This window comes from Eucyclogobius newberryi, unplaced genomic scaffold (assembly GCF_026437365.1).
Source record: "Eucyclogobius newberryi isolate DKJ021-1_F unplaced genomic scaffold, fEucNew1.0.hap1 SCAF_3, whole genome shotgun sequence".
In the NCBI taxonomy this organism is placed as follows: domain Eukaryota; kingdom Metazoa; phylum Chordata; class Actinopteri; order Gobiiformes; family Gobiidae; genus Eucyclogobius; species Eucyclogobius newberryi.
Window position 1 is genome coordinate 21,783,857 of NW_027315945.1, and position 20,483 is coordinate 21,804,339.

At 40.8% G+C, this 20,483-nt stretch overlaps 2 protein-coding genes across 3 annotated transcripts; both read right to left on the minus strand.

Annotated features, from left to right (window-relative positions):
• On the minus strand, window positions 1-10,525 carry LOC140374456 (uncharacterized). 2 transcript variants are annotated; one of them, XM_072461355.1, is made up of 5 exons: window positions 10,380-10,525; window positions 10,037-10,304; window positions 7,953-8,234; window positions 541-663; window positions 1-189 (listed from the first exon to the last, which is right to left on the minus strand). In XM_072461355.1, the coding sequence occupies exons 2-5, from the start codon at window positions 10,136-10,138 to the stop codon at window positions 178-180; spliced, it is 519 nt and encodes a 172-aa protein (XP_072317456.1). In that variant the 5' UTR covers window positions 10,139-10,304; window positions 10,380-10,525; the 3' UTR covers window positions 1-177. The 2 variants fall into 2 exon arrangements, with proteins under 2 accessions (XP_072317456.1, XP_072317455.1); XM_072461354.1 differs by lacking the exon at window positions 1-189 and having other exon boundaries at window positions 216-663; window positions 10,380-10,524.
• A 621-nt stretch (window positions 10,526-11,146) lies between these two features.
• Window positions 11,147-20,336, minus strand: LOC140374125 (phospholemman-like). The gene is made up of 8 exons (XM_072460925.1): window positions 20,124-20,336; window positions 13,684-13,740; window positions 13,438-13,470; window positions 13,083-13,112; window positions 12,931-13,005; window positions 12,813-12,849; window positions 12,663-12,706; window positions 11,147-11,877 (listed from the first exon to the last, which is right to left on the minus strand). The coding sequence occupies exons 2-8, from the start codon at window positions 13,715-13,717 to the stop codon at window positions 11,858-11,860; spliced, it is 273 nt and encodes a 90-aa protein (XP_072317026.1). The 5' UTR covers window positions 13,718-13,740; window positions 20,124-20,336; the 3' UTR covers window positions 11,147-11,857.
• Between the last annotated feature and the right edge of the window lie 147 nt (window positions 20,337-20,483).

Genomic DNA, 20,483 nt, shown 5'->3' on the forward strand with positions numbered 1-20,483 from the left:
AGAAGAATAAAAGTTTTATTTAAAATGCATATAAAGTGAATACAAAACATGGAAGAAGCAAACATGGAAGAAGCAGACATGAAAGCACAAAGTTTGAACAAAATGTAAAACAAAAAAATAGTTTACATTTTGAGGACTTTTCTTAGACCTTTGACAGCCAGATGCTTCCAAACACTCTTAAACGGTGAGCTGCAAAAAAACAAAAAAAAAAAACATAAGTTGCTTTATGCATAGCAGCAAACCGTGTGCAAACTATTGGATAATGCAATAAGAGTACATTACTGCATAAAAGTTGCATTTTAAGCAATACCACATGTCATGCAATCTAACAGGAGAAATATGGAGACTAAGATTCCCAAAAAAAACTATACATTTTGAATGACACTGTATAGTTTATATTATTTCATCCACAAAAGGTATATTGATTGATATCACTAAAGACTAGATTTGGCAAAGAAGGCCCCAAACATTTTCACATGATTAGCAAGTATCCTACTATTTTGTGGCATATTAATTGTTTGACTTAATAATGACATATACATAGACGATGTAGATGATGATGAACACGAGACCCAATCCGACGGCGGTGTGGTTGAGCGTTCGAGCACAACGGCTGCTTCGCTCTGCCTCTCCTCGATTTCCGCTGCTGTTGGCTTGTCGTGTCTGACAGAGACAATAAAATCAGGGTAAGTGAAACAGAAGACTGCATGTCCGATATACAGTGAAGATTTAATCACAAGGCCAAAAGAAAGAAGCCATTGAGCCTATCGTACAGTGGTGTGGTGGATAACAGTATATGAGACAGCACACAAACAAGGTGTATTGTCAGGGAATTCTCAAAAAGAAGAATCATTTGCATTTGTCCTATTGCAAGACGATAGTGGCAATAAACAGCACAATAGCATTTTTGAAAATTAAATACATGAGGTTTTAACATTAGAGTCAAATCTGTAATCTACCCTTTGTGTAAGGACCATTGTGACCATATGGACAAAACTGCTGATGAACCTAAAAGTTAAAAGCAGAAGCTAATTTGTCCCATCACATTATTCATTTTACTGTGGTATTTCACCATACAAAACATTTTTCAATTTACCGTACGGTTCATTTTTTACTTTTGCATTCAGCAGAGAAATTGTACAGTGTTAATGGGTTTATTATTTTGTAAGCATCTTGACTGTCACATGAGAAAATAAACTAAAATCCCACAAAAGAGAAGAGGAACTGAAAAGGGAACGTCAACATATGGTACGGTAAAATAAGATAAGGCTTTATTTGTCCCACAATGGGGAAATTCCATTGTTGCAACACATGTGTAAAGTTAATCCATTGATGTGGTTCCGTCTTTTCAGACACAAAAGCAACCATGAGGAAACATTTAGTCCGCAGTATTTTATAATTATGTTAATGAATTGGTCAATATATCCATCCATCTTCTGCCGCTTTATCCGGGGCCGGGTCGCGGGGGCAGCAGTCTGAGCAGGGACTCCCAGACTTCCTTCTCCCCAGACACTTCCTCTAACTCCTCCGGGGGGATCCCGAGGCGTTCCCAGGCCAGCCGAGAGACATAGTCTCTCCAGCGTGTCCTGGGTCTTCCCCGGGGCCTCTTCCCGGTGGGACATGCCTGAAACACCTCCCGAGGGAGGCGCCCAGGAGGCATCCGGAACAGATGCCCGAGCCACCTCAGCTGGCTCCTCTCGACGTGGAGGAGCAGCGGCTCTACTCCGAGCTCCCCCCGTGTGGCCGAGCTCCTCACCTTATCTCTAAGGGAGCGCCCAGCCACCCGGCGGAGGAAACTCATTTCGACCGCTTGTATCCGCGATCTTGTTCTTTCGGTCACTACCCAAAGCTCATGACCATAGGTGAGGGTAGGAACGTAGACCGACCGGTAAATAGAGAGCTTTGCCTTTCGGCTCAGCTCCCTCTTTACCACAACGGTCCGATGCAGCGACTGCATCACTGCAGCCGCTGCACCGATCCGCCTGTCGATCTCACGCTCCATCCTTCCCTCACTCGTGAACAAGACCCCGAGATACTTGAACTCCTCCACTTGGGGCAAGGACACCCCACCCACCTGGAGAGGGCAAGCCACCTTTTTCCGGTCGAGAACCATGGCCTCGGATTTGGAGGTGCTGATTCTCATCCCAGCCGCTTCACACTTGGCTGCAAACCGTCCCAGTGCATGTTGCAGGTCCGGGTTTGATGGAGCCATCAGGACAACATCGTCTGCAAACAGCAGAGATGAGATCCTGTGGTCCCCAAACCGGACCCCCTCCGACCCCTGACTGCGCCTAGAAATTCTGTCCATAAAAATTATGAACAGAACCGGTGACACAGGGCAGCCCTGGCGGAGTCCAACATGCACTGGGAACAGGTCTGACTTACTGCCGGCAATGCGAACACAGCTCCTGCTCCGGTCATACAGGGACCGGACAGCCCTGAGCAAAGGGCCCCGGACCCCGTACTCCCGGAGCACCCCCCAAAGGACACCCCGAGGGACACGGTCAAAAGCCTTCTCCAGATCCACAAAGCACATGTGGACTGGTTGGGCAAACTCCCATGAACCCTCGAGCACCCGATGGAGGGTATAGAGCTGGTCCAGTGTTCCACGACCGGGACGAAAACCACTCTGCTCCTCCTGAATCCGAGGTTCGACTATCGGTCGGATTCTCCTCTCCAGTACCTTGGAATAGACCTTACCCGGGAGGCTGAGGAGTGTGATCCCTCTGTAGTTGGAACACACCCTCCGGTCCCCCTTCTTGAACAGAGGGACCACCACCCCGGTCTGCCAGTCCAGAGGCACGGTCCCCGAACGCCACGCGATGTTGCAGAGACGTGTCAACCAAGACAGTCCTACAACATCCAGATACTTTAGGTACTCAGGGCGGATCTCATCCACCCCCGGAGCCCTGCCACCGAGGAGTTTGCGGACAACCTCAGTGACTTCAGCTTGGGTGATGGATGAGCCAGCCTCCGAGTCCCCGGTCTCTACTTCCTCTTCAGAAGACGTGACTGAGGGATTAAGGAGATCCTCAAAGTATTCCTTCCACCGTCCGACGACATCCCCAGTCGAGGTCAGCAGGCCTCCACCCGCACCGTAAACGGTGTTTGTGAGACACTGCTTCCCCTTCCTGAGGCGCCGGACGGTTTGCCAGAATTTCTTTGGTGCCGACCGATAGTCCTCCTCCATGGCCTCCCCGAACTCCTCCCAGGCCCGGGTTTTTGCCTCTGCGACAGCACGAGCCGCGGCTCGCTTGGCCTGCCGATACCCGTCGATGACCTCCGGAGACCTACAAGCCAGAGTGGCCTGATAGGCCTCCTTCTTTAGTCTGACGGCATCCCTTACTTCCGGTGTCCACCACCGGGTTCGGGGGTTGCCGCCACGACAGGCACCGGAGACCTTGCGACCACAGCTCCGAGCAGCCGCATCAACAATGGAGGCGGAGAACATGGTCCACTCGGACTCAATGTCCCCAGCCTCCCCCGGGACATGGGAGAAGCTCTCCCGGAGGTGCGAGTTGAATACCCTACTGACAGAGGGCTCCACTAGACGTTCCCAACAGACCCTCACAATGCGCTTGGGTCTGCCAAGTCTGTCCGGCTTCCTCCTCCGCCAGCGGATCCAACTCACCACCAGGTGGTGATCGGTTGACAACTCTGCCCCTCTCTTCACCCGAGTGTCCAAGACACGCGGCCGGAGGTCTGATGACATGACAACTAAGTCGATCATTGACCTCCGGCCTAGGGTGTCCTGGTGCCACGTGCACTGATGGACACCCTTGTGCTTGAACATGGTGTTCGTTATGGACAATCCGTGGCTAGCACAGAAGTCCAATAACTGAACACCGCTCGGGTTCAGATCGGGGAAGCCGTTCTTCCCGATCACCCCTCTCCAGGTGTCACTGTCATTGCCCACGTGGGCGTTGAAGTCCCCCAGTAGAACAACGGAGTCCCCGGTCGGTGCACTGTCCAGTACCCCTCCCAAGGACTCCAAGAAGGCCGGGTACTCTGCACTGCTGTTCGGCCCGTAGGCCGCCACAACAGTGAGAGACCTGTCCCCCACCCGAAGGCGGAGGGACGCGACCCTCTCGTTCACCGGGGTAAACTCCAACACGTGGCGGCTGAGCTGAGGGGCTATCAGCAAGCCCACACCAGCCCGCCGCCTCTCCCCGCGGGCAACACCAGAGAAGTGGAGCGTCCAGCCCCTCTCGAGGAGATGGGTTCCAGAGCCCAAACTGTGCGTGGAGGTGAGGCCGACTATATCTAGTCGGTATCGCTCAACCTCCCGCACAAGCTCAGGCTCTTTCCCCCCCAGCGAGGTGACATTCCATGTCCCCAGAGTTAGTCTCTGTGTCCGGAGATCTGGTCGCCGAGGCCCCTGCCGTCGACTGCCGCCCAGATCTCTCTGCACCGGCCCCCTATGGATCCTCCTGCGGGTGGTGGGCCCACGGGAGGGCGGCCCCACGTCGCTCTTTCGGGCTGTGCCCGGCCGGGCCCCGTGGGGTAAGACCCGGCCACCAGGCGCTCGCCATGGAGCACCCATCCCAGGCCTGGCTCCAGGATGGGGCCCCGGTGACGCCGATCCGGGCGACGTGAACTGCCTTGATTGTGTCGTCGTCATAAGAGGCTTCTGAACCGATCTTTGTCTGACCCGTCACCTAGGACCTGTTTGCCTTGGGAGACCCTACCAGGGGCATGAAGCCCCCGACAACATAGCTCCCGGGATCATTCGGGCACTCAAACCCCTCCACCACGTTAAGGTGTCGGCATATCAATATATAAAAAACCTAAAAACTATGATCTATTAACAACAATCAACTATCAATTAATTTCACAACTTTACTAAACCTTTCCATAAAACAACAAACCAGGTCTCAGCTTTCTTTCTATTTTGTCTCATTTTCCTTAAACACTTGATGAATGTATTTTGTCCAAAAGAATTGTGGCCCTTCACCCACTTCACAGCAGCTGCTCCTGGAATTCATGAACCCATTAATTTGCCATGACAATGTTTTCTGTTGTGTTCAAACTTTAGACATGGGCGCGATCTGACTCGGCACCAAGCCTGATCAGGTTGAATAGACTTTGTTCGTTCCAGAAGTGGAGCCTGTGTGTTTAAGATAAAGCACCTGACCTGACCTGACTTTGAAACGGAATAATATGTGAGATCTAATCTTGTGCAGTGAGAGGTGCCACAGTCAGTCTTGTCCAGTGTAAATAATGAATAAATAAAAGTGGATATTAAAATTAGACACTATTTAGATAAGTTTGATAAATAAATATATATATATATATACATCTTAACTATGCCATTTAAATTGTATATTACTACTAGTATCTATATAACCATACTGTCTTAGATTTACCTGAAAAACAACTCAAAACTGGAAGTGAAAGTGGTCAGCACGCCTACACTAAAGGAGGAGGATGAAAGCGAATGGGGCGTGTGAGAAAAGGGAGTGGCGATTGAGTGGAATTTTTGCTACAACTGACTAAAATATTGTATATCTGTAAATCTGTTTAAAAAAAAGTGTACCGGTATACAATGTTTAGATTATTTTGAAAAAAGTATTGACCACAGATGAGATCATTTTAAAACCTCAAAACTGCTCAAATCAAATGACTACTTTAAACCTTTTTTTGTTGCAGTTTGCCCAAATTATCCTATTAGAGTACAACAAAAATATGGATTTTGTAAAGTATACCTTTTTTTTTCAGTTGGCTCACTAGTGTAGAATGGAGTAGGCTGAATACGGGTTGGCAAGTGTTTCTGAGAAAGGGCTGAACTGAATGCATCTGATGACATACTGTGGAGGCAAAATCAAAGGGCTGCGCTGTTCCAACACACAAGGAGAGCCATTGATTCACCACAAGTCACTGAGTGAGCTTTTGCATTTATAGTGTACTATATTACTTGCGATGGCAATATGTTTTTTCCCCCACCCAACTGAAACCTGAAACCTACAGACATTTTATCTGCAATTTACTATTTTAAATACATGTTAATGTGATGTTAATATGTTTTTATTGTATTTGTATTGTGACTTTGTGATTTTTATGTATTTTCATGGTTGTAAAGTACTTTGAGTTACATTTTGTATGAATTGTGCCCTACAAATAAACCTTGATTAATTGATTGATTGATTGATTTAGTCCTCATTGTGCTTGATTTTGTCTAATAATAAAAAGTACTTGCTTGTGGTTTCTGATAATTTAAGAAAAAGAAGTGAAGCCCTATAGAACAAAAGAAAAGGAGAAAAGGGCATGTTCTGATACAAACTGGGACATAATAAGAACTGCACGCCCGCCAGATTAGATTATCGTTTATTTAATGATTGGCAATTATAATATGACTAATACAACATTTCGGCTGAGGTCTGTTTGTCCTCTAGGGAGAAATTCGATTTTAACGGGTGACAACATCTGATGACCACAAAATGCCGCATTTATGTGTCCTCTTTAAAGGTGCACTATGGTGACTGTTCTGGGGGCAGAGAACACCTTCATGGAAATGCTTTTACTGAATGTGAATTTTCCACATTATGACAAACGTATATCTTATCTCGTCGCAGAACTGCTTTTATCAGTGGAGATAGATACGTTTGACCCTCGTGCTACCCTCAAAACTAGTGTGCACTGTTAAATAAAATGTTTCATGTTCTGGAGGGGAGGAAGCAATAACATTGCCATGGAAACAAGCAGATGGTGTATCAGAAGGTTATACATACTGTATGTTTAAGTTTAATCATTAGCCTCCTGATATCAGCCATATTTAGGAAGTGTGACCGTGGGATCTGGGCTTTTACAGAAAGGGTGTGTTTGCCCATTTCCATGTTTTAGATTGTATATTATATTAAACTGTACAGCCAGCGTTTAATTTGGAAAAAGTGCAGTGATGCTGAGAACACTCTAAATAAAATATATATCTCAAAAGATTATTGAAAGCACATGATTCTGAAGGCTTGAAACACAATCCAGCAGAGTTCTTGTGGGATAAATTTACTAAGAATCTCAGACCTAATATTCAACAGGACATTTTCAGATTACAAGATTTTAATACATTCTTGATTTATAACCTAGTGTCACAATAAGCTGTTATCATGTTATCATGTGGCTGAAATGCTCCTTTCACTTTCTAATCATTGTGAAACTCATGAGTCAAATCTGGAGTTTCCATGGGAACTTTTTCAACTAAGTTTAATCTGGCAGATATGTCCTAACAAGCCTGGAGCAATATTTGGTCCTACCACTACTTACAGTTACAAGTCATACATGTGGTGGTTTACAGAGATTTAACGATTTCAGGAAGAGGAACCAAATCTTCAGTCATAAAAAAATATTAACGTTTTTTTATTTTTATCCCTATTTAACTACTGATGTTGAAGAACAGGTGAAGCCATGTTATGACCATCATACAATTTGTATTTCCTATTTTCCCAGCAGCCAGAACACAAAAACACAAGCTTGACTGGCCCTTACTGGTTTCTTTTTTTACAATCATGATCTTGCAGAGTTCATGTTAGGGTCAACACATCCGGCAATGAACTAGTGGTTTATGCATTAGCTGTGGGGACAAGAAAGAACATTATAAAACCTCAAATAAACTAGTATTTACTGACACTGACACAAGTGCCACCACAGCACTAGAAGACAAAACAAGAACATTACAGATGCTTAAATCTGTTGTCATATTTCGGAACAAGAACCAGGTCAGGTCAAAATCTGATCTAAAATAGTGCTTCAACAAGACTTACTCAAACACTACATTATATAATCTATAAACTATAAATACTAATAAAATATATAATAATTTAAAATTTAAATTTAAGTTTAAATTTGAGTCAACTGGAAAATTGCTCAGTATTATTCCTGCCCCTTACAGCCAATCTACTCTTTTGTATTGTAGTATCCTTTATGAATCCATATTTGAGGGCTAAAATAGTCAAACTTACAAAGATTGAGTAAATCACGGCAGCAATCCCCAGTGGCATACAGCAGCACAGCAGGGTGAAGATGGAGTATCCCAGGTAGTCATTTTCAGGGGGAGACAGAGGTGCCTGGGGTTGTAAGGCGATCACAGTCTGTCCGGCGTAGAACTCTCCTGGGTAAGGCTGACCGGGGTAAGGCTGACCGGGGTAAGGCTGACCGGGGTAAGGCTGACCGGGGTAAGGCTGACCGGGGTAAGGCTGACCGGGGTAGGGCTGACCGGGGTAGGGCTGAGGGTTCCCAGCAAACTGTAAAGAAATAAACATCTATGAAGTGAAGCAGCAACAACAGCAACAGCAACAGCAACAGCAACAGCAACAGCAACAGCAACAGCAACAGCAACAGCAACAGCAACAGCAGCAACAACACAACAGCAGAATCCAAGGAAGCGATGACGGAAGGATTTGGCCAATAATGTTAAAAACAACAACATCAAAAATATATTCTATAGGTTTTTTACTATGACGTGACTATTACAGAGGAACTGAGTCAAATCTGGATTAAATGAAGTATGAGAATAATACTGTTTTATCCTATACTCTGCATTATAGCTGACACACATTATTATTTTGCTCTGATTGAGTGTCTGCGTCATAAAGCAGACACTCAATGTTCTTGTTTTCCAGGATTACGTTTCAACTCCTTAACACTTTAACCGATTTCAACAGCTTATAGCTCTTTACGATCGCTTTAACTGTCTTAGGGTGCTATTACTTCTGACATTTGAATAACTTGTACTTTTTGCAGTATTTGCAAAAGTATCAGTCCTTCTTCTCATTGAAATGAATGGGGCATTGAACACAATTCAGTTTTTCAACAAATATTCACCCTTCCACACTTCAAATCACTTTCAACACATTCACAATTCAACAAATTAGTACTTACACACATGTAGTACTTTTACACACATGTACTACTCTTACACACATGAAGTAATTTTACACACATGCAGTACTTTTACACACATGTACTACTCTTACACACATGTAGTAATTTTACACACATGCAGTACTTTTACACACATGCAGTACTCTTACACACATGTAGTAATTTTACACACATGCAGTACTTTTACACACATGCAGTACTTTTACACACATGCAGTACTTTTACACACATGTTGTACGCAAGAATGCAGACTCTCGCAATGGCTTCAGCCATTGCACATTATCTAGTTATTCTTGCAATTATTGTTTTGGTGAATATTTTTGATCAATGTTGACCCTGGAAAATAAATAAAAAGTAATGTCATTTAAGGACACAATTGAGCATAATTTAATTAAATGTCAAGTCAATACATTTTTGTAACTCCAAAATCACAAAAGCAGTGGCCTCAGGGGCGAGGATGATAAACAGATAATGTTCATTTTCCCTGTGTCATTTTGGTAATGTCTTTGCCTGAGTCATTAATCCTCTTTTCGTATGGAATGTTTTCAAGCATGTACATACTGTAGATTACTTTTTTTTTAATTACCTAATTAGTTGACCATCACAATATCTCAATAAGGGATTAGTAACAAATCGGTTAACAGCACAACTTTGCATGCCTAATATTATGTTTAGTTAATTAAAATAACACACACACACACACACACGGCAAGTTTATTTGTAGAGCACATTTCATACACAAGGCAATTCAAAGTGCTTCACAGCAGGAAAAATGCATTCAAATCACAAAGAAATTACAGAAACAGAAATACAATAAAATTAACTAAATAAAAAATTATCAATCCAACTGATTTTCTAAACTAATAAAATCACAAACAAAAGAGAAGAGTGCAAAGAAAAAATCCTTTCAGTCATGTGCGCAGCTAAACAAAACTGTTTTTAGCTTAGATTTGAACATTGCCAGAGTTGAAGCCTGTCTCACATCTTCAGGAAGACTGTTCCAGATTTTAGCTGCATAACACACGCACACACGCACACACGCACGCACGCACGCACGCACGCACGCACGCACGCACGCACGCACGCACGCACGCACGCACACACGCACACACGCACACACGCACACACACAGTGTATAACCGCATGTAATAAAAGCTCTTACTTGTTGACCAGGCTGTGAGTACCCCATAGATGAGTCCTCCTGGTAGGGTGGAGGATTCGGCTGTCCTGCCATGGCCGCCTTCTCCTCAGACTTATACTCCATGATTTACTTGTGACTCTAAGGAGCACTTCTGAACCTTTCTTTCCTTCGACGAACGAGGAAGTTTTTAAAGTGGAGCCCACCCACACACGGAGCGGTGGTCACTTCGCCACTCCCACAACAACTGCTCCAGACAAACAACTGCTACGCACCTAACGGCCGCTTGAACCTTAGAAACAAAATGGAAGGACGATAGTTAATTGGCCAAACCTTTATCTGGAATAAAACAAAAGTCTACAGTTACTTTGAAAATGCCTTAACAGATCCACGGACAGTGCGTGCCTGCCTTCTTCTTCTAGACAGAGGAGAGACAGAGGAGAGACAGGAAAGACAGAGGAGAGACATAGCACATATTGCGCAAAGAGAAGCCAAAGTTGTGACTCATTCCTGTGAGGGGCACAGGGGCAGACGCAGACGTGGCATTTCATTTCTCCCTCAGGGCACGGCTACGCCCACTCCATCCAGGCGCACCCCGCCCAATAAGAAGCTCTGATGTAGATAATACGCCACATAACAGCGCCCTCTAGTGTGGATTTAAAAAGCAGTGGGACAATCAACCGCGGGACAACCAGGATCCGCTTACAAATAGAACTACACTAAAATTGCATTGAACCCCTTTCCCTGGTGATTGAGTTGCAGAAGTGTAAATGATGAATGAGAATATATCTGGCAATGAAACGTTCACGATGGTAAAGTTTATTTGCTTTTGTGTACAAGTGGGCAAAATGCATTTTCAAATACACCAGTAGATGGCGCCAACACTTAAAACAAAAAGGGCTATATGGTCTTAACATTCCTGACACACTGGCGGAATGTTTTATTTTAATTAAATGTATATTTTACTATGCACACATCCATATCTTCCGTCATCTGTAAAATGTTACAGTACTTTAAGTTAAGGTTACTTGTTTTGAACTTAGTTTTTTTGTTTCTTAACGTTTTAATGGGCCATAACAAAACCATTACACATTTTCTGTACCATGTGTATATATCAACAATATCAACCCAGTCTTTAGTTTCAACATTGTTTTCATAAACATGAACATTGTAATCCTTAACGCCTATTCGTAAATACACATTATTCTTGATTATGACATTTCACTGACTAGTTTTAACATATGAAAAAGGTTAGATGGTCCAGCGTTATCTAAAACATCTATTTTACAATTCGTCAAGACTAATACACAGACTATTTTTGGGTATAGTTGAACTTCAATCAGAGATCAACCGAAACAAAACGTGAACAAAACAGCATTCGCTTGTTACAGTAAAATACATTTTTGATAGACATTTTGTGAACAAGATGTTTCCAGGTATTGAAAGTGAATAAAGGCATAACCAATATTACGTTACGGGTTTCTGTACGGTATTAAACACGTTTTCCCACATTACAAGCATTGGATTTTTCTCGGAAATTAGCAAAAGAAAATCCAACAAAAATAATGTAGCCTCCTTTACTACTTCTTTACCCAAGTGTTAAATTAAAAAAAGCGGTTGTTTCATTGAACTGGGGCATTAAAATACATTTTTTACTTCTGCTGATACCCACAGAAACCCTCATATTGTTGTACTATGGCTGCAGAAAGCGTACAGCTCTCAGCACTTGCTCTGCTCTATACTTCCTTGTATACTTCCTGTTGCGTCGAACTAAAGTTTAAAAAAAGCCTCAGCTACTTCTTCTGCAGTGATTGCAGGTCTGTGAAGCCAGTGAGTTGTAGACATTTAGCATTCGCAAGCACGACCTGGAAACACAAAAATGGACAACAATAAGATAACTCACCTCCAGCTGCATTTACTGTAAGCTCTTTTGTTGAATTTAATTGTGGAAATGCATTTTAAATAGTTGAATGTGTTATGACTGCTATCTATTTCTCTGTTCACATAGCTATGAGTTTAAGAATCTTTTATTTGTTCATTAAATGCAACCATTTACAAAGAAGGAATTTCTTTATTTTTTTAAAGTAATTTTTGGTGTAGTGTAGTGTGAAATGGCAGCACACATATAATTACTCTATACATGGGTTTAAGAATGGTGAGCAATTAGCGCTTGACAGTTGAAATATTATAGATTGTAAATGGGAAAAAAGACCTCAAAATGTTGCATATAACAGCAAACCGAAACCCCTGAATACACTTATGTATTAAGTGCAGCCAGAAGAGAATAGAAACAGGAGTTTATGCACTCCCACTGCTCTGTCTGCCAAGCACCCTAAGACTCAGCACCTGTTATACAGCAAGAAACATTTAGCAAAGCAAAGCATCATGGGTAGTTTCCATGTGTTTACACTAAACATATGGCCAGGACAAATATAATTTATATTAATCAAACGTCATTTTAGCACCAATGCAACAGTAGCATTGACATGACAATATCTGCAGATAGAGATAGCTTAACAAAATATTTCAAAATAAATAAATCATGGATCTTATAAATTAATAAACCCGTCAGTATATGCTTGTAAACATACTGGGATACATGTTAAGATACTTTACAAAAGTAATAAATTGCAAAAAGCTGGTCTCCCACCTTGGTCAGTGAGCATCTGCTGTGCATTGCTTCCCGTCCTCCTTCTTAAAGAGGTAGAAATAGAAAAGATAGAAACATAGACATTTTAATTTGATATTTGCACAATACTACTTAAAATATTATACAGTCTATAGCATTTTAAGGTGTTACCTCTTATTCTGATTGAACTTGCACCTACAGTGGCCACCTGGAAAAAGAAGAGCATGCGGTCATTATTTGTACCTCATGGATAATTGGATATTTGATGTTGAAATAATTATTTTCTTACTGAGAAGAATAGTGATGCCGATGAGACATAGCACAGCAGCAAGGATCAGGCCTCCAACACGCAGCTGGTGATAGTCTACAGGAAGACACAAAGACAACAAATTAACAGCTTAAATTTAGCTTATAACAATATAAAAAATATAAATATATTACCAAAAGTGAATGGGTCATCTTCAGAGTTGACTGTAGAAAGAAAGTGAGTTAAAATTATATAAAAGATGTAAAATGTTCAGTATTTTTTAATAATTCAATAGTATAAATGTTTAAGAAAACAGGTGAACATCAATAAACCAGTGTCCTAGTTGGTTTGCTAGCAAATCATTGACATCAATAGGCTTCTACGTAAAATAAACCCAGAATACACTTTGGACTGTTTTGGATAGTTTCCCACATGTACTTTGCTATTGATATATTGGTATGTAGGTCACCCTTGAAAAAGAGTTGTCAATGGGTTCTTATCGGTTTAAATAAAGATTAATAAAATGGACAGTATTAGTAACCCTCTTACCCTTTTCTTCATTTGCAAAGACAAGTGACACACCTGCAAAAGTTTGGACACAGAACAAACACGTTAACTAAAGCATTATAAATGACAAAGCATTCTTTAAGATCATTACAAATAAATAAAAAGGTTATTCAGGTTTATTGGCAGAGATGGATGTCTTGGATGATCAGGCTTTTCATTTTCAATACCTTTATATTTCTATCTGAACAATTTAAAAGTGCTCAACATGAGACATGGGTGTTAACTTACTTGTCATCAACACCAATGCGATAATCTTTGACATTCTCAGTCTTAAGGCTTGTAAACCTAAAAGACAGACAAAAAATAAATTTAGCAATACAAAACTCTGTTCACATGCACACTACAAATCTGATCATGATCTGATTTCTGCCTGGAGTAAACAAATTACTGAAATGTCAAGTGTCATCTGATCACTTTCTGGTTGATCACAAGAGAAAATGAGAAATGAGGCAAGAGAAAGTGACACATTTACTTACTAAACATGTCCAAACACACAAACGAGGCTTTTTGTATTCGCATTAGCTCTCATCCCTATGGCACAAATTATTTAGTTTCAAGTTGGTGGAAGTTGGACACAGGATTGTACTGGTACCAGCTAGCAGAGGCAACAAAGACATGATTCAACACTTGTTTTCAAAAGGGCAATAAAAGGGTAAAATGTCCTGTGACAATCTCTATTCCAAATAAAAAACAACCAAAAAACATATATTAAATTTTGTGTCCTGACTTTGTCCAGGTTCTGGTCTAGATATGGTCTGGTTTGTCATGGTGTCAAATTCCCTCTAATTAACTCCAGAAACCCCTGAGGTTTGTTTAGGTAGCAACAGAAGTAGCATGAGCTCTGGGAGGAGACAAACCCTGTGGACGACTACACTTTCCACTCAGCACGCATGAGCAAACATGCCCGTGCCCACAACAGACTGGCACAAGCGCACAAGAGGAAGTGTTGGGAAAACACACATAAGACAGGCACACAAATACTGTCACAATTACAATTTGATTATTTACTTAAAGTACAAAAGGTAAAAATGAAATGCACAGTGGGCTACAGTGACATTATAGTCACATGAACAGAAAACTAGGCTTAGTACCTTCAGAATATGTTTTTTTATTTAGAAGTAACCTAAAAGCAAAGTTAAAGTTTAAACATCAGTGCTCAATAAACTGACCCTAGTCTTTTGTTGTGGCTAATTGTGTGTGTGTCCCATCATGAAACTTTGTGAGTGTATTGTTGTTACATAAATTAGATTAACAAATGCATATATTTTGGTTAAATAGTGGTAGTTTTTTTGTGTTGATCAGCCTTTAATGTCTGATAACCTATAAGATCCTTCATCTCACCATTTTAATAACATTTGATTCAAGATTGCACCAGTTGGCAATGAAATGAAAAGCTGTTTTTGTCGCAAATAATCTGGAAAGATAAATACTAGTAACCTTTAACAGATAGTGTAGATTTAATTTCTGTTAGTAATCTGGCCTTGGTAGGGAAAGCAAAATCAAAACAACGAAAAGGACGGACAAGACAAGGATGTCACTCTCTCTAACTCTCTCCACAGCAACCCACAGTGAGGCAGGGGGAATGTGGAGGATGGGAAAGGGGCCAAAAACCACCACAGAGAAGTCTCACCTCAAAATAAAGACACCCAGAGAGAGAGGAGCTGTAAAGAGCTCAGTGAAGGACAGAAAGAGAGGAGATGACCCAAAGAGAGTGTATGAGAAAGAACGCGATGCAACGGTAGACAATCTAGACACATTGATACATAATAGATATGGTGTCAACTCCATCACTTTCATTGTTAAATGAAATGCAGAGAGAAGCCTATAAAGAGCACAACTTGAAATTAAACTATACTACTAACTTGCAACTGGTAATATTCAATAACTAAAGATATATCAGAAATCTAAGTTGAGTTGCCCCTTGAACTGACTGAGGAACTGAACACATTTTGCACAGTTGTAGTTTGAACATTAGAGTGTAAATCAAATGTTTGTTTAAGGTGCAGCCCATGGTATGTACTACATGCGTAACCAATGGCGATGGCAACACAGAGAAGTCTTGAACACCCTTTCGTTCATGAGCATCGAGGCATTTAAGACTTTTGCCCAATGATACATCTGTCCAAGGACACAGCAACCCACCTGGTATTCCAAGCGGATCCAATCAAACACTAACCAGGCCCAACCGGCATAGATTTTGAGATTTGACAAGACCAGGCCAAATAACTATCTGAGCCAATGTGTTTTTTCTTCTCTTTTGATCAAACTTGTGTTACCTCTCTCTGTAATGCTCTCCAGTCTCTTCAGCTTGTCCTCCCCATACCTCCTTCCTCTTTGTTAGGTCTGTTTCACTCATTCATTTCAAGTATCCTCTTTATAAAGGCACTCTTCCTGAAAGACTCTTTAATTGACTTTTTTCCTCAAATTACCCTAATTTTTGAATAAACAAGGCTTTTTTGTCACAAATGTAATAAATGTTACGGATTAACTCTCTACTATAACTATAGTTGTATCTTGTCAAAACTTAAATTACAACTAACATCAATCGAGTCCATTTACTGTAGACAGATTTTAGTAAAAGTAAAGGGTACAAAAGGTTAAGAAATCAGACAAATTGCTACCATGAATGCTTGATGTTTTAAAGGTGCATTATGTAACTTTGCAGGGTGGTGCACCCCTGCTGGTCTTTATGAAGCTGTCATTGTTTTGCCTAGAATTTTACAAAGTGTATCATTAAACTGATCTAACCTGTAATGTGGCCCGATACTGATATTTAATGTGGAACATTCCAGGCAAAGCAATAGTATCTTCATGGAGGTGAGAAGGTGGCGGACCCTCAAGGGCTGCTGTCGACTAAAGACATTTTTGGTCCACGTTGATTATTCGAGTAAAAGAGAAAGGTTTATGGTGCTGTCAAAAACTCTCAAAAGTATCTCTATAATCTGATCATTTATTTGAACCACAAGTCAACAAGATCACTGGAGTTCACAGAATTACAAATATATATACAGAATATATAGTAACATTATATACTCTATATATCTCTATGTATTTTTTCTGCTAAAAGGCAGATTAAAAATCACAATTCATGTCCATCCCAATTAATTGACTAAACAACTAAAGGCCTACTACAGACTATCCTCCTTCATACATAGTTAGATAATACAGCTTTAAATGTGAGAGTCCATTGTCTAGTTAAGGTGAGTTTACTTTCACCGTCACATTCAAAGTCTGTTAATTGTATGCTTCATGTTACTGTAGTATCCAAACTATTTATCTGAGTGACTGAGGCAGTGTGTGTTTTTCCAAATGATCGGTTCACGTCCCACACTGGACATACATCTGTGTGTTCCTACAACTACAAAGGCAGCTGTCCATTCTCACAGCAATGGTTTCTTCTTAATTTAGCCGAGCCAGATTCCTCTGATACACACATGAGGTACATGAAAGATAAACATTCTGGAGCAGCATAAAAGTGCTGGTGATGTTTAGTGCTTTTGGGACAGAATCAAGATCTGCAATGAATATTCTATTAGTTGACTTTGTTTTTGACATTTAATAATGCCTTTGTCATTGTTATAAAAGGCATGTATTTATGGTGTCCAAAACAAAATAATATAGTAGAAATGTGTAAAACTGTATGGTGTGTAAATAACTATTAATTGTAATAGTTCTAATTCTAATAAATGATTTTGCTTGACATACAACAGTGACTGCACATGACCACTGTTCATCACTCTGTGCATCCAAACTATTAAAAAGACAAACCCTAGGGACATGGCATGGCAATTGCAGCCTAGCAACACAAGTACATTTGCCTTTAGAGGTGAGGAAGAGCAAATATGTAGACACAGGGAAATGAGGAAGACAACACCATGTAGACAGGGGGAACCAGAAAAAGAAAACAGAAACAAGCAATTCCTTTTATGAAGAATGTAGGCCTAAGGGAAGACGGTGAGATAGTGGTTGGGCCCCAGTGGGAGAGAGGAAGGCCCTTATGAAAGAGGCAGAGAGGGAGTGGTGCATACTAGAGCTCTAAGTCACTTTGGTAACAGGCTAACACTGAGCAGCTAACTGTCTCACATGGGACAAAGCACAGTTCCATTGCCTTCCAAGAGCTAGTTCTGGTTTTAGAAAGTCATTATTTTACATTTAATGCTGTACATTTTTTAATAACTTAGTAGTGTCTCTCTTTTGTCAAACGTTTTGTCAATGTTACAAGATTGAAATGCTTCATGGACTGAAAAAAGTTAATCAATGAATTGCAACTAATTTAATAAAAATAATCGTTGTCTGGACCATAAACTGACTCCAAAACATGTGCTGAAAATAGAGCTTTTATGACTCAAGCAGAGCCAGAATTACTGCAAAAAGACATGGCAAACATGTAAATACATTCAGCATCACCAAATTTAAACCAATTTTTAAACAAGTTGCAGCACTATTTGCCTCATTATGGAAAGATTGAGATTTACTTTTTGTTTCAGTACGTTTTTGCTTTGGATAGCATTTTCAGTTAATTTTATAGGCTACTGTGGCAGAACCCAATGAAATACAAGATTTTTAAAACTTAAAGATTATGCTCTTCCTCAGCTTCTACTGATTTCTGTCAGCACATCAAAGTAATACAATTATAACTATTTTATATAATTTATATTTTTCCAATTTACTCAGGTGCTCTAGTTTCCACACTAATAATTATACTACCTTTACTCACCCCACATTCTGGTACTCATGGTACAATCAGTGGAGAAAACGCAATTGTAGTAAACGAAAATCAATGTCTCGTGGTCAGAAAAGTTTCTATATTTATTTGTGTGATGATGGAAAGCTGAGTAGAGGGCACCTCCTAAAAGCTTTCTCTGCTGGTCATTCCATTTGATTGTTTACTTCACTCACAGCCTTTTTTAAGACCAGAGTCACGTGAGGCTATGGGGGAAAGATGAGAAGAGGAAAGTCATTTGACAAAGCAAAGTCACTGCGACAATTTGGTCCTTTTGAAACCTATTAAGACCTTCATTCTGACTCCAAAACATGTATGATTCTATGCAGGTTATAACACTACTAATTACAGCAAAGGTGCACTATGGAACTTTCCTGGTGGAGGGTCTGACACCGGCTTGTCTCTGTGGAGGTCAATGCTTTGCCTAGAATGTCCCACTATGGCATTAACATGAACTATCTCCATGGAGACGAGCAGGTGTCAGACCCTCCACCAGAAACGTTCCATGGTGCACTTTTGATGTAATTAGTAGTGTGGAGGTCAGATCTGTGGAGAATGCATGTTTTTATAGGTATTTTGAGAAATAAAAAACACTTGTAATAGAACAGCCTGTTGCTACATATGATTTAAGTGATTAGATTAATGTATCTTAAACTGACAAATAAATAATAAACTAAGCGGACCAACCATGAAAGAGCCAGGCAGAAGAGCATTGATGGGGTGGAGGTTGGTTCGGCCAATGCCCCACTTCAGGGGTGGAAACACACGTTTATATAGGCACCTTAAACTAAATTAAATAAATGCAAGATAGATAAGTTCAATCAGAAAAGTTGTATTTCCATTATGAGTGAGAGAATTCCAAAACTAGGAACTTGCTTCAGTAGTAAGGTGCAACATAATACAATACATAATAATAACAACAATAATAAAAAAAGATATATACTAAAGTGAGTGAGTGTCTATGCAAAATAAATATGTGTAAGAATAAAATAGGCTAAAATACAAAATAAATACAGCAAGGTGAGAACAGCAATGCAAACTACAGACTGATAAGAGCCAAAAAAGGAAAGCTTGAAAAGCCAAGCCAAGAAAGTAGACCCTCCACCAAAATGACCTTTAACTTATGAGTAATAGTAACAAACCTCTGTAAAGGTTTACTACTATATGGTCCCTCTATCCTAATATGAGACCGTGGTAATGCTGGCTTGTTATTCACAATCATTGATCCCTAAATATGGATCAATACAAAGAAATCTAACAGACAAACCATACATTACGGGTTGTGTCCACTTCAATTCAAGGAGAAGCTAGTATATTTATTAATTAATTTATTTAATTGAATCAATGCATACTACTTTTGATATGTTCTTCTGTCATCAGCATAGTTTGAGAGTCTCTATTTGTCCTTATCATGTTCTGTCCCAGTGCCGTTTGAGCAGGTCTAGATGACCTTTTTCCTCCTGGAAATTTCACACACAAGTGTGAATTATGCAAAATTCGCTCCTTACCACCACTTAACAGATCAATATGATGAAAATAGTAATTATTAAAATATGAAATACTGATTTAATAATGCATGTAGAATACATAATATTGTATCGTTTTGGGATGCGTCCCAAACTAAAACTTTGTAAACATCTTTGCCAATAATAAGGAGGAAACATCAATGGAACTACTTATTTCTAATGAATATGTATTGCCTAATTTTCCATTGGCACACATTTGAGTATTGAGCGTACAAGATGGTGGATAGGACACTTTTTCATCATCAAATTTACGCACGCGTCACATCATCCAGACGGAGACGCCATTCTTCAAATTGGACTAAACAGAACATAACTTTGTACAACTTCAGGAAGATGCCGTGCCAGCGCCCAAAACATCACCAAACTTGCATAAAAAAATCACAAAGAGCCACAAATGACTCCTTCTGTCGCGGACTTACCCTTGTGCGTAAACTTCAGCCACGTCCAAACCTCTCTCTCTCACAGGATGTCGCGTGCGTCCACACCCTTCACTCACACGCTCAACAGGTTGGCTTGGTTTGAACTCAAGCGGTTGCGTATTTAGCTGTTGGAGTCTTACTACAATTTCCTGATCTGGGGTCGGCGGAGTTTTGTCGCTTCAGGAATGGAGAAAGTAAAAATCTAGGCGCGCACAGGGGCGTGAAGCTGATCCAGGGTCAGCGCTGAGCTGGAGGAGGAGCTGACATTATTCTTTGTTTGTCGGGAACGGTTTGCTGGAAAATGTTCCACTTGTATTTGCCTTGCGTGGCGAGGGGAAGTCAGCAGGTATTGTAACTTAC

What these genes read in the sequence shown, in the direction of transcription:
- LOC140374456 (XM_072461354.1), bottom strand. Translation starts at nt 10,138, where the DNA reads ATGGAGTATAAGTCTGAGGAGAAGGCGGCCATGGCAGGACAGCCGAAT. An exon ending in ACTCACAGCCTGGTCAACAA is followed by an intron (nt 8,235 to 10,036) that starts GTAAGAGCTTTT and finishes ATTTCTTTACAG; the next exon opens with TTTGCTGGGAACCCTCAGCC. An exon ending in CCGTGATTTACTCAATCTTT is followed by an intron (nt 664 to 7,952) that starts GTAAGTTTGACT and finishes TGTCTCTGTCAG; the next exon opens with ACACGACAAGCCAACAGCAG.
- LOC140374125 (XM_072460925.1), bottom strand. Translation starts at nt 13,717, where the DNA reads ATGTCAAAGATTATCGCATTGGTGTTGATGACAA. An exon ending in CGCATTGGTGTTGATGACAA is followed by an intron (nt 13,471 to 13,683) that starts GTAAGTTAACAC and finishes AAACTTTTGCAG; the next exon opens with GTGTGTCACTTGTCTTTGCA. An exon ending in AAGTTCAATCAGAATAAGAG is followed by an intron (nt 12,707 to 12,812) that starts GTAACACCTTAA and finishes TACCTCTTTAAG; the next exon opens with AAGGAGGACGGGAAGCAATG.